Genomic DNA, 12,933 nt, shown 5'->3' on the forward strand with positions numbered 1-12,933 from the left:
TCAATTTAAGCTTCTGTTCTTTCCCTATTCATAAACCAATCTCTCTCGCTATGTCTAATCAGATGCAGAAATATATGTTGATTCACATGAATGTTAGTGATAGCTAAAAAGTGTATAAACAAGGCTGACATGAATGACAGCTGGAATCAAGTGAGTATGCGTGAGGAGTACATAGATGAATTTTGCCAGGTTTGTTGTGCATGCGGATAACAGGATATTGCAGGAGGTTTTATCAGTAGGGATTAGGGTAAATGTGTTAAAGGTATTTATCAGCTACCTCACTGCTTGCGCAACAAAGTGTTATTGCAGTTGGCTGAGGGTGGATGCCAGGGATGGTATGCCATTCATAATATCAGCTGATCAATTAGGGAGAATATATCTCTTTTCCTCTGATGAAATAATTTCTGAACTGATGGCAGTTTTCCCCAAATCCTCATTTAGTAACTATAGATTCCTTCATTTAAAAACAAAACAAACAAAAAACCCACAAAAAACCAACACTGTATGCATAAAATCTTTTCCATGAGTTGTAAAAGTATTCAGAAGCTTATCATATAACCATATTCCTTTCTTAATCACATTTGAACCTTTTCTTACCAATATAGAGATGAAATGACAGGAATAGTTCCTCTTTTTCCCTGAAGAACAGTTGGCATAGAAATGAACTCTCTGTAACCTATGATAGAGAGAAGAGTTTACTTTTTAAGCTGTTTTCTGTTTCTAGTTATTTTTTGTATTGTCAAGCATCAGATGCTTGAAAAGGCTGAAACACAGTAGGCTGAAGTAAAGTGACCTACTACTCTTTCACTTCAAATGGATAAAATAGCAGATACTGTAGACATTTAGAAAGGGAAAAAATATACTTTTTAAGACAGGAGGGGATTTGGCATGATAGAAATTAATCTGGCTGGGCAGTACGTTTGGACTCTATCCTAACCCTGAAAGTAGGGACACACTTTTACAGTATTGTACTATTAGACTATATCCAAAGTTCAAGTCAGCACTTGATCTTCACCTAGGATTAGTGCTTCTCTCCAGTCCTAGTTTGGTATTCTAATGAGAATTCTCTGGTTAGAGTAATTATTCCTAACCTAAATTTCTTTTCATAATGCTATATCAGGTTTTCAAAAATCAGCCGTTGTATCTTCACAGATTACAAGACTAGGAAAAGTTAAGTTTAAAGAGAATCTTATGCCTAGTTGCACTGGTATTTTAGAACTCTTCCACAGCTACAAGCTTCAGAAATTTTTATTTAAATGCATACAGCCTCTTTATCTCAGAGGCTTTCAGAAAAAGTAGCAAGCACCTCAATTCTCATGAAACCTAAAATAAAACCATGAGTTTATTGAAATTAATAGTCTCTTGTAAGTTTTCCCTTCCATTTCAAATGTGGATATCTACAGCTAATAATATCAGTGTATTGATTTTCTAAAATTATTTGAACAATCTGCCATGGGTATTTGAGTTAGAAAGTTAGCGGAACCTTCTCTCTGCATAGAAAGCAAATCAGTCTAGAAAGCAAGCAGAAGGGAAATAAATAACTTTTAAGCTATTAGTATCTAAAAATTTTAACTTACCTTTCAGATACTAAGAGATACAAGTTAATTATTTAGCTCATTTTACCATAGGAAAACAAATTAGCTGCCTCATCATTAAATCTGAATGAGAGCTTAAATATTTGTTAAAAGGACTGCAGAGCTCAGCTGTTCTCATGTTCACATTTTGCATCTCTGCACAGGTGTGTCTTCAATATGATTTATTGTTCTGCTTCTCAGTAGTGGTTTAGCAGTAGAGAAATAGATTTGAACTTGGACAGCGTATAGATGATTCTGTAAATCAGAAAAGTATTAAAGGTCTTTTTTTTTTTTAAGATTGATTTTTAACGTGAAACTGCTACTAGTAGCATGTACTTTCTCAGTTGTCTGTCTTCTGAAATTTAGTTGCTCTTCTGGATTTCAGAACTGGGGCTCATTTTTACTCTCCAGAGACCAAATTTCTGTTGACTGATTTATTTTCTGGGCTGTTCATTGTTCAGTTCTACCTGGAGATTTGTTCTTCATAACAAGCAAGTTTTATTCTTATTGAAGGGAGTATCTATTAATTTGAAATAAATACTTAGAGAGGGCTTTAAAAGTAAGTGATATTTCATGTAGCAATAATAGGTAATTGAATAAAAATGCATCTGCTATTTTGGGTAGGAATGATGGTCCTCCTTCCTCCATCAATGGCCAAACGAAAAGCTCGAGTTACAGAACATCTGTAGAGCCTCAGCCCGTTATGTAGCGTACGTGAAAAGGATGTGGTGTCCCCCAACAACGTACGTGGCTAGCACCCTGGACGTGTATGTTACTACACTGCAACAGTTCAGCTGTGGATTGCATTATGCCTTTTGTTTCTGTTGTTGTCTTCATCTGCTTGAAATCCTGCTGAGCTGTTTAGCTCAGTATCAGCTTCTGCAAGTTTCACTGCTTCAGTATGTAACGCATATTGCATACTGTACATTAAATATTCATACAAATGTATATAAAGCAATACATAAGCATGATTTTTTTCCATGCATACTTCTGTATTTGCTCTTTCACTGGGTTTGCCATGTTCTTCAACTATAGAATAAAATGTGCCTAGACACCCAAATTATCTTTCCTTCTGTCACTTCTTTCCTTCTGTTTTTGAAATCTTGTGAATCTGTGGAATTTTTTTTAAGACATGTTCCTTTCTTCTTGATCACCGTTCAGTTGTCTCCCGAAAATGACTCTTAAAGTAGCAGTTCCACCAGATATCTTAACAGTTGTCATTCAGGTGTTATAAGATAGTTGAGGGAGATGATACTCATTTCAGGCTAATAATTTTGTGAGTAGGTACTCAAATGCTTCTCCCATACCTAATCCAGGATACAGTACTTGAGCTGCTGATAGGTATTTCTATCCCAGGAACCATGCTGTTACAGAACATACGGTTTAAAATCGAAAGAAATAATTCTTTCTCTTTTATTCTTTGACCATCATTAATGAACTGCAACAGCAGACTGATTTGCATGTTGTAATGGTAGCTGACTGTTCTTTGTAATTTTACAATAACTAAGAGTGCTTTACAAAATAATACATATGGATGAGTGCAGGATGGTACCTTTCTGTTTGCACGGTGCATCTTCTTTAGCCTTCATATCACAAAAACTGTTTTCATAAACTCTGTGAATTCTGTTCTTGACAATGATTGATGGGCTAACTGTTACCATCATGATGTGCTGCATTATTTATATACAGCAGTTGAATTCCTTCTTTCAGGTTGTCCTTTACTGTCAAGCAAGGTATTGCACGATTCAGTAAAGAAGAATCATGTAATATAATTTGTGGGGGCTTTCTAGAATTAAAAAGTGTGCTGCATAAAATGTAAAGTTTGTGAAACGCTTTGTTCGGCATTGCTACCTTTCTCCCTCTACCCTCTGGCGGAAGGAGAAACAACAAATGGTTCTTTCAACATCTTGTAGAAAGGACGTTTCTTAAAATGATTCTATGAAGGTATGTAAGGGAGCGAGGTGGACTTAGCAGAACAGTTCCTCTGCTGGAGCCTCACATAAAAGAGATGTTATTTCATCTGTCAGGCCTTAAAAAAGGCTTAAATGTTACTAGAGTGCAGATATCTCACAATTTTATTTTGAGTTTTGCTATATGCTACTACTCTGTGTTTGGTTGGGAGGGAGAGTTGTTAATTAAAATTCTAATTTAAGCATGTATGAATCTCTGCTTTCATTTTATTCTTTGTCTTGCCTTTTTTTTTTTAACCCAACCTTGTTTTCAAGTGAGAGGATGGATGAATGACTCAGACTTACTTAACTAAAGAACATTCTGAAAAACTCAAAGGTATGGGGAAAGTTGAAGAAAAAATAAATTACTATCTTCTGATCACTTAAATTTTAAGAGTGCCTCCTCTCCAAATACAGAGTATATTCTGAGACATTCTCGGTTTGATTTCACCTAAAGTGCTCCGTGCGTGAGGTCATGGGGGGTTTCATGCGTCTGTATATGTATGTATATTAAAAATAGGATATAATATTAGATCAAGCACATAGTTACATAATATAACATCACTTCAAAGCATAAGTACCCTAAAAGAAGTGAATAGAAAGTGGTTAATGGGTTCTGGCAATTTTGTGGGAGAAGCAGGTGAGCATGTGTGTCTTACAGGCAAAGGTCCTCTGTTAGTTCACCCCAAATCTCAGCAGTTTGATGCACTGAGATGTTACTGTCTGAGATTTTCCTGAAGATGGAGTAGAGGCAGCACCAGCTGTAGCTGCAGTATGTACTTTATATACGTGGTGTTGTGACATACCTTAATGCTTGAGTAACCCCATAATGAAATGTACAGGGTTAGTCAGGACATAGAAAATAAAAATATGAATTATTGTTTTTTTTTTTTTTTTTAGCACGTGTATTCTTTATTGGACCTTTTCCAGAACATTTTAATAAACCTATACTAGTAACTGTCACTTGGTGGTTTTTAAATAATAGAGTTCTTACCGTTTGTTTTATTTATGGAAATCTGTCAGAATAGCATAGTCTGTTGCAAATGGCATATTACCTATCATGGTGGTACCTTACCAAAACAGAGCACATTTCTGTAAGAGTTAGTCAGACAGATATAGTCATTTCTTTGGGGTCTGTTTTACTCTCCCGTTCACTGTGACTCTAGGGTTAAATTCTGAAACTACTGCTGCGTAAAGATCACATAATATGCAAGGTAGTACTCCAGTGGTAACAAATCCCATAACCTGTTATGTTAAAATAAAGTGCACCCATATAAGCTTTCTTATTAAGAGCAGAGCCTTTAAAATCAAATTCTATGCATCGAAGTGAGTAGAATGTATAACAAATTAGATTTCAGTATTTCAGCATGGTCTCTCAAGAGGTGCAAATGTAAATTGAGAGGCATATTGTTGATTCAAAGGTGACATTTATTTTTGTTCTGCACAATTTCACAGGCACTAAGTCATAAGGGTGCTAACATTTTAAGTGAGATTTACTAATTTGAGTATGCAAATTTGCACAAACTTTATATGTAGTCTTAAGTAGAGTTACTGCTCACTTGTGTCTGTACGCTTGCTCATTTCTCTGACTGCGTCATATTTAATGTCATACTGAAGTCTTATTTTAAGCATTGCTGTGTAAAGTTACTATAATACATTTTCCTGCTTTAGTTCTCTTCTGTGTTATGTGAATCAGGCAGCCTAGGTGATTTTTTTTGTGGAAGCCTCTTGTCTTTTTTTAATTGTTGTTTAGTCTTTGTACCATTTCTGACACTCTGCAGGTTCTTCCAACAACTGAGGCAGTTTAAAGTTCACTGCTTATTAACTTGTAAGAGCAATAAAATGTGACACAAATACATCTGAATTAAGCTTTGCACAGTCTAAACAAATAATCATTTAAAACAATAATGTAAAACAAAGATTTGTGTCTCTTTGTAATTCTACTATGAAATGAATTAGAAATGATTATGTTTTCTTCTTAAAGATACTTTGTCAGGAACTGATGTGCTCAAAAACTGGACCATTCTAGAAGTTGAAGGATTTTTCTTAATTCCTTTGAGTGTGGATGTTAGATGTTTTAATATCTTTGGTACGGTTTCCAAGCTTCTTGGTGATCACGGATTCTGAGAGCAGACAGGACACGTCAAACTCTGTCCTGTCTTGTCCTGCCTGTGATGGTTGTGCTCTTTGCTCTACATTATGCTCTATACTATATTACCTCAGTGAAAAAAACAGGAAAAGTAAAAGGAGACACAAGCAGCAGATACAAACAGTAATAATATTATCTCAGGATAAAATGGATGACAACAGTTGAACCTAACAGTATTTTGTTTGTAATTATTATTATGCATAGAGAGGTTAGAGTCATGTGGTGTGGCTTTTTTGTATTGTGGTTTTTTTTTTCTTGTTTTCCAAATGGAGTTCAAAATTATTTTTTCCTGAGTCAGAATTTATTCCCAAAGTGTTCTGAGATGTGATGCTACTGATTATGTTCTCTTTTTTGATAATCCCATTTTCTTCACGTGTGCCATATTCATTATGCTTTTGTGATAATAATAGCAAAAAAATATACACCAGTGACTGACGGAATTTGGGCCAAGGTAGTTGGGTCAAAAGAACACTTAGTGCAGTTATTTCCTGGCCATGGAAATAAATGACCATTGTTAGAGGACAGCAGCTGTTATACTGGTCCCAAACTGCAGGCTGGGTCACTTCACTTCAGACCAGAAAAGCCAAGATGAGTTTTCAGACAAATGAAAACTACACAGCTAAGTATACACACTTTGATCATAGTGGGAGACTTCAAATTGGGAAAATTAGGGGTTCATTCTGCTTGTCAGTCAATAAAAAACTTACAAATGGAAACAGTAGTTTGACTACCTACATTTCTTTTTCATTCTTGTGTTGTATAATTGAAATCAAAAGAACCACTGCATCAGGAAGCACGTACTAAAAATGTCTCCTCTCATTTTACTCAAAATATCCGAGTGGATTAACATAACAAGTGTTCCTCCTCCAAATGAATTATTAATGCTATGGGGAATACTTTTTTTTGGAGCATCTATGTGCTGTATGGGACTAGTTGATACTAATTATCCTTTCACAACCAAATGCCTAAGCCTCCCAAAGCCAAGAACAAGCATCCTTTCCTACCCAAATAAAGCAGTGAACACTAAAGACAAGAAAAGATTTAACTAGTTTAGATTCAAGTAGGAAGACAAATGATTTGTAGTATAGAAAGAGGTGTCGTTGACTCTCTTTTTAAATAGCTGCGTTTCTCCTTCAGCTGGACTTTCTCTTCAAGATAAACTGTTAATATCAAGTAGGTAGACACATGACAATATGTCATAAAGGCAATTTAAAGTTGACAGATTCAACCCCCCACCCCCAAAAAAACCCTAGAGATTTTTTGCAGTTGGAACACAGAGTTCAATAAAGGAAATCCTTTACATTTTTTGAATCTGTTAAATTTCTTACATGGTATTAGATTGGACTTCTCATACCAGACGCAGATCTTGAGTCCATATGTGAGAAAGGCGTTGAGAACATTTTGAATCCCCTCACCATCAATATACTGCTGACATAAGCAAGAGGACTTTCTATAACTCTTTCAACATTTAAAAATTGGTAACTTTTTAATTTTAAAAAACAATACAAATTAATGTACTTATTATTTTATAATAATTGCCTATCCAAACATGTTGACTTTAAGTGGCATTTGCAAAAATGTTGTGAAACAAAACTGTGCAGCACAAATTATTGGTATTTTTAAATAATAATAAACTTATTGTACAATAGCAATAGTCAAATTGTGAAATCAGTAGTAAAATTCTGAAATCAAATACCTCACCTGTAAAATGATGCAACTATGTAATGGATATAATGTCTTACAGAAAACAGCTTAGTATTCCTTTCAGATTTAAGAATTTGCATTCATGAACAGCAGTGATTTTGACTGACATACAAAATTATATACTATATAATAAACATTTAAAGTGTTTGAAGTACCAATTACTGTTATACTATAAGATAATACAGGCAAATATTAGGATATTCAGATTGAGAGATCTGATGCTAAAGTACACAAAGTGTGTTCCTATGGCTTTTACAATCATGTTATGCTATAAAATAAAAATATGGAAAATGATAGCAGTGATCTATGCTTTGAGATGAAGGGTGAGATCCATCAAAGTGCATGTAAATATGTATTTAAATATCTGAGGAAAAAATACGCAATGAAGGCTGCCCAAAGCCCAGAGCATTCTTTGGGATTGCTTCTAGTTATCCCATGGTGGGTGTAGTGCATGTAATTACCACTTACCATTCTCCTGGAACGCAGATGTAAAATACATCAAGTCATGATTTCTGTGTTATGTGAAAATAGAAGTTATTAACAGAGTAACAAGGCTGTTGACTTGCTTCAGACTTTAGACAGATCTCAAACTGGCAGTAAGTATTTTGAATGTTTTCAGCTGGCATGAACATTTCAGAGACTCTGCTAAATTAAATCCTTTATTTCACCCCAACATATTCATAGAACTATAATAGGGTGGTGGGGTTTGGGTTGGTTGGTTGGTGTGTTTGTTTAAGATTATTAAAACTGAGTGAGTTTTAAGAGCTGGACAGACTCTCTGTTCACTCTTTCACATATGGAGCACTGTCTCCTCATGAAGGCAATTTCGAACAAATAATATTAGGTAAGAAATCTCAATAGGATATCATACCCACCGGGATCATTGGAGACATGATCAAGTACTGAGCATATGAAGCAGCTCTGTGGCTTGTCTTTCAGAATGTACATCTTTCTGCTGTTGATTGCCTGAACAGTAATCAACTGAATAGGTGTCCTCACTGAAGAACAGTTCAAGGATCAGCAAAATTTGTTATTTTAGCCTTATTTAAGCAGACTCCAGCTACCCCCTGGGCCTGTGCTTGCCCTATGTCGTTAGGAGTTTTAAGGTGTATCTTCTGTTTGCTTATTTGTTCTGAGTCTGCAACAGTAAATTATAGGAGAACTTAGCAAACTTCCCTGGGACATGGCAGGGCTCGTAGAAGAGCTACAGGACTCTGAACACCCAAGCGCTTTGGCCTCCATCCCTGCTGCAGAGCGGGTGGATCGCAAGTCTGAGTAAAACCTCTCTCCAGGCATAGTGTGGCCATACAGCAGCTTTGCCTCTAGGACTCCTAGCACTAGATAAAACGTGCATGCTCACGTGACACAAATCAGTGATCTGGTATAAACTTACTGTTAGATTTAAATTGCTCAAAAACGTTTCGATGGCTTTACTTCATGCTGTCAAGCTTTATGCTGGGATCGCATATAATTGGTCTTCCTGTGACTGACATACATACATAAATACATACAATGTAAAGGCACGTTGCTGGCCTAAATGCCATACTTTGTATTCAGCAGAAATACAGCTGTGTGCCGATTCCTGATCTGGATCAAATTTATACTACTGAGTGATTTAAGAGTGCATATATCTAGATCAGATAGAAATGTAACCACAGCCACCATTCTTAGCTTAGCAGCCAAGTGGTAAGCTAATAGCCAGCATTCAGCTGGGAAGGAACCTGGAAAGGTAAAATCCTAGGTTAATTCTGTTCTCAATATAGATCCTAAATCATTTCAAGTGAGGGAAAGGGGGGAGGGAAATGTTTTTTGTTAAATTTTAGGTTTTCAGTGTTGCAAGAGAATATATTTTTACAGAGTAGAAAGCAAGGGAAAATAATGAGAGGTGTCCTGTTAAACAAATATAAAATTGAATTAGCTGGAAGATATTGAAAGGAATCAGAGTTTGTCATTCCTTTCTGTTCTCAGTTATCAGTAATCTACAGTACTTAAGGTTTATGCATAACTTTTGGAGAGTTTTATGTAAGAAGCTGAGAGTCTTTTTTTTGCTTTAACCCCCAGGGGACGTGTGTGACTCCAACCCATGTGAAAATGGTGGTATCTGTCTGTCAGGGTTAAATGATGACTTCTATTCATGCGAGTGTCCTGAAGGCTTCACAGACCCCAACTGTTCTAGTGTTGTGGAGGTTGGTAAGTGCAAACTTTAAATGGTGGAATAACTATCTGAATGTCCCATTTGTTGTGGTTTGCAAAGCAGTGATTGTCTGCTGAGTTTTGTGTAGTGCTATGGTCAATGCATTGTTTGTTATTGATGCCTTATCCTTATTTGTACATCATAGGTATCAATATCGTAATTAGAAGACAGTTCAAACAATATCTCAGAAGTATCTCTGTAAATAAAAATCACTTAGAAAGGTTCAGTGCTCTACTTAAAAAAGAGAAAAAATCATAGTTGTGACTTAACGTGACCGACGTTTCTGAAAAATCATTGTTGTTAAAATACTTCTGAATATCCTTCTGGTGATTTCAGTGGTTTAATCTCATTTCAGGCTTGGTTTCTGGTAGTTTTATGCCCAGGTCTAGACAGTAGAGTAATTAGTTAACGAAGCTATGTTACAGAAACGGCATATGAGAAATCAGAATAAAACATATTAGTCATTTGTTTAAATTTCAGAATAGTTACCAGCTGGAGACTGTAATTAATCATTAAATGAGAACACAGAATGCAAGTCGAATATATTGAAATCTTATGATGTGTGTATGCCTCATGTAAGCATGAACGGTAGCTGCAAAACACGCGGCAGTTCAGAGTTCTGTCTTTTAAGAAAACTTAGGAAGAAACAAAAAGTGCAGAGGAGAAGATGGTAGACAGCTCATTGTGTCATGGGCCATCCCACTAGCTTCAGTGAAGCAGAAGAGCTGCAAGCTGATCAAGCTTTTAAATTATTCTGAAGTAGGCATAAAAGTATATATGATAGAGCCAAATAATAATAAATAGATGCTACTGTTCAGATAGGTACAGCTCCTGTGTATCTCTTTGTGGTAGTCATGACTATTACAATAGGAAGATAAGAGATTTCAGGGATGGAAAAGCATTGGCTTATTCAAGAGAAGGCAATGTCTCTTTCTTGTTTGTATTAGGAAAATAAGGTACAGCTAATGTGACTCTGGGCAGTATCTCTTATCTGAAAGCCTTGCTTGCCCTGTGTGCCTTTTTTTTTGCTGACAGCCAAAGTATTTGAAAGCAGTACCACCTTTCAGGTATTTCATATCTTATATTCATGTTTGCAGTTCATCAGTCTGGGTTACACTAGTATGCCTCAATGTGTGCCAGCTGAGCAGAGCTCACACGTTTTGTTTCTGCCAAGGCAGAAGGGCAAAACCAGCAGCTTAGGTGAGAGCCTTACCTTTTACAGACGTCTCACTGTAAACATCAGAACTAGTCTCAGCCCGTTTCTAACACTAACGATCCTAAGAAGTTTTTTATTTTTTTCATAAATAAATAAAGGCCACAAACACAACCTGAATAGACCATTCTGGGGTTAAGTATGTCTGTCTCCATCATGAGATAAGGCTGACAGAATTTAGTCCAGGAATTAGTCCAGAATTTAGTACCACCCTGGTGGGGTTTTTTGTTTTTTTCTGAAAATTATACTTTTTCCAGGAAGTTCAAAGAAAATCTTCTCTGGTGTGAGCCTGGATGTTCTACACGTTAGACACATTACATTATAGGTAAAATCAGCTTAGCTTAATTGGTTACTAATTATTCTCTGAATGCAATTTGTTAACAGCTTTTAAAATGTCCTTTGCCACCTTAAAGCACTGATGAAATTAGTAATTAGTGGGTGATTTTTAATATACTAATATTCACTTTTTGATTGTTCAGCTAGAATCTGACATTACAGAATTTTATGACAGTAAAAAAATTGTAAACTTTTTTTTTTTCTGTTCGGTGTGAGATTGGTGCAGCAGTATTTTTGGTGACTTAAAAAGAAATAACCAAGTTTTTCACACTTTGCATAGCTTGGTGAATGTATTGCTCTGAGGGAGTAGGTGATACTGTCAGTCTGTAGCTGAAGGGGAATGGGGGGGAATTGTTTCAATTCAAATAGTTTCAGAATTTCCATTTAATCAAAACCAATCCATTTCTGCTTTTGAATGATGTCTTGTGCTACAATGAATAGAAAAGTAGCCTTGGAATACTTTATTTTAAAAGGGCTAGAATTACTGGTAAGCAGAAAGTAGTGATGACACCACCTACCAAACCATAGAGTCTGTTGACTGAAGCACTCAAATGTATGTCTGAACTGGAGCAGGAATATGAAAACTGTTTTCCACCTTACAGTGAGATGCTGTAAAGTTGAGGAGAGGAAGGGGACAAAAAGACAAAAGAGGAGTAAGCTTTAATTCCACCATTGCTTTGAGAGGGATCCTAAGTTTCCCCAGTACAATTTTAACTATAATAGAATTTGGATTGAATTTGGGTCCTCTAAAGTTAAGTTTTTAGCAGCAAAATAAGTAGTTTCTGTGGCAAAATCAACAACTTTGGTCAGACCCTTAGTGCATTTTTCTGACTATAAAATGTCATCTGACATAGTAGCTGGTTATTACTTAACATTTGAGTGGCACAAGAAACCTCTTTTTTTCTTGGTACAGCCACCCAAGAAGCAAGAAGGCGCTGCTTTGAATCCTTCTTTCCATCCATTTCCTTACCAGTTTTATGCATGCTTGAAGGGGCTGAATTTAGCTTTATAGCTATATCTCTTGCTACCCTACCATGGCCTTGACATGAGTTTATTGCTGGAAATGTTTGGATTTATCATGTACTTGGTTGGCCGGAATTTGCCTTGCACATAGCTGGGAGGAAGCCAATCATGAGTGAATCTGAAATGAAAGCATATTGTAGTATCTCCATTGCAATTTACAACTGAATATTAACAAGGCTTTAAAGTATATTCTTAACTAAATTCTTCAAACACTTCTACAAAATCTCAATCTACTGAGCAGAAGAAAGCATAAGCAAATGAAAAATTTGTGAGTATGAGATAATCACAGTGCATATGCAGACAGAGTATTACACTTTTAGCTTGCAGTACAGAAGGAGTAATGAGTGGACAACATTTGTTAAGTGAAGTACTTACTAATACTCTTATATTAGCTAAAATATAGCATGTTAAATCAATTTGTGTTTGTCCTATATGATTATGCTATGTGTATGCAAGCAGAGTCTAATTGTAGCTTTCTGAAAACTGTAAAAGTAGTTTGTAGGGGGAGAAAAAAAGGAAAAATTGTTTTCTGTTTTTTAGTAAAGGCTTTCTGGGGCTGATGCAGCATTTACCTCCCCTACATAGAGTCATAAAACCAATGCAAAACTGGTATTCCAAGGTAATATTCTGATTTCTCCTATGAAAATGATAACAAATAGTGTAAGCAAAGTAATTATGAGTCAATAAGAGTCGACTAATTTAAACTCTGGAGTGTTTCAATTAGAATAATTGTTGAAAGGTGGGTCTGTTAGGAGCCAAGCAAAGTCCTGCAAGAATCTGTGAGATCACTC

The 12,933-nt window shown here is 35.9% G+C and overlaps 1 protein-coding gene across 2 annotated transcripts in view; it reads left to right on the top strand.

Moving 5' to 3' along the window:
* The window catches only part of LOC112987221 (EGF-like repeat and discoidin I-like domain-containing protein 3), a 262,428-nt gene that overhangs the window by 61,259 nt on the left and 188,236 nt on the right, over positions 1–12,933 (top strand). For both annotated transcript variants that reach the window (XM_026106998.2, XM_026106999.2), the window contains exon 2: positions 9,438–9,566. In XM_026106998.2, the coding sequence (XP_025962783.1) occupies positions 9,438–9,566 (129 nt within the window). The remainder of the gene's footprint in view (positions 1–9,437; positions 9,567–12,933) is intronic.

This window comes from Dromaius novaehollandiae, chromosome Z (assembly GCF_036370855.1).
Source record: "Dromaius novaehollandiae isolate bDroNov1 chromosome Z, bDroNov1.hap1, whole genome shotgun sequence".
Lineage (NCBI taxonomy): Eukaryota > Metazoa > Chordata > Aves > Casuariiformes > Dromaiidae > Dromaius > Dromaius novaehollandiae.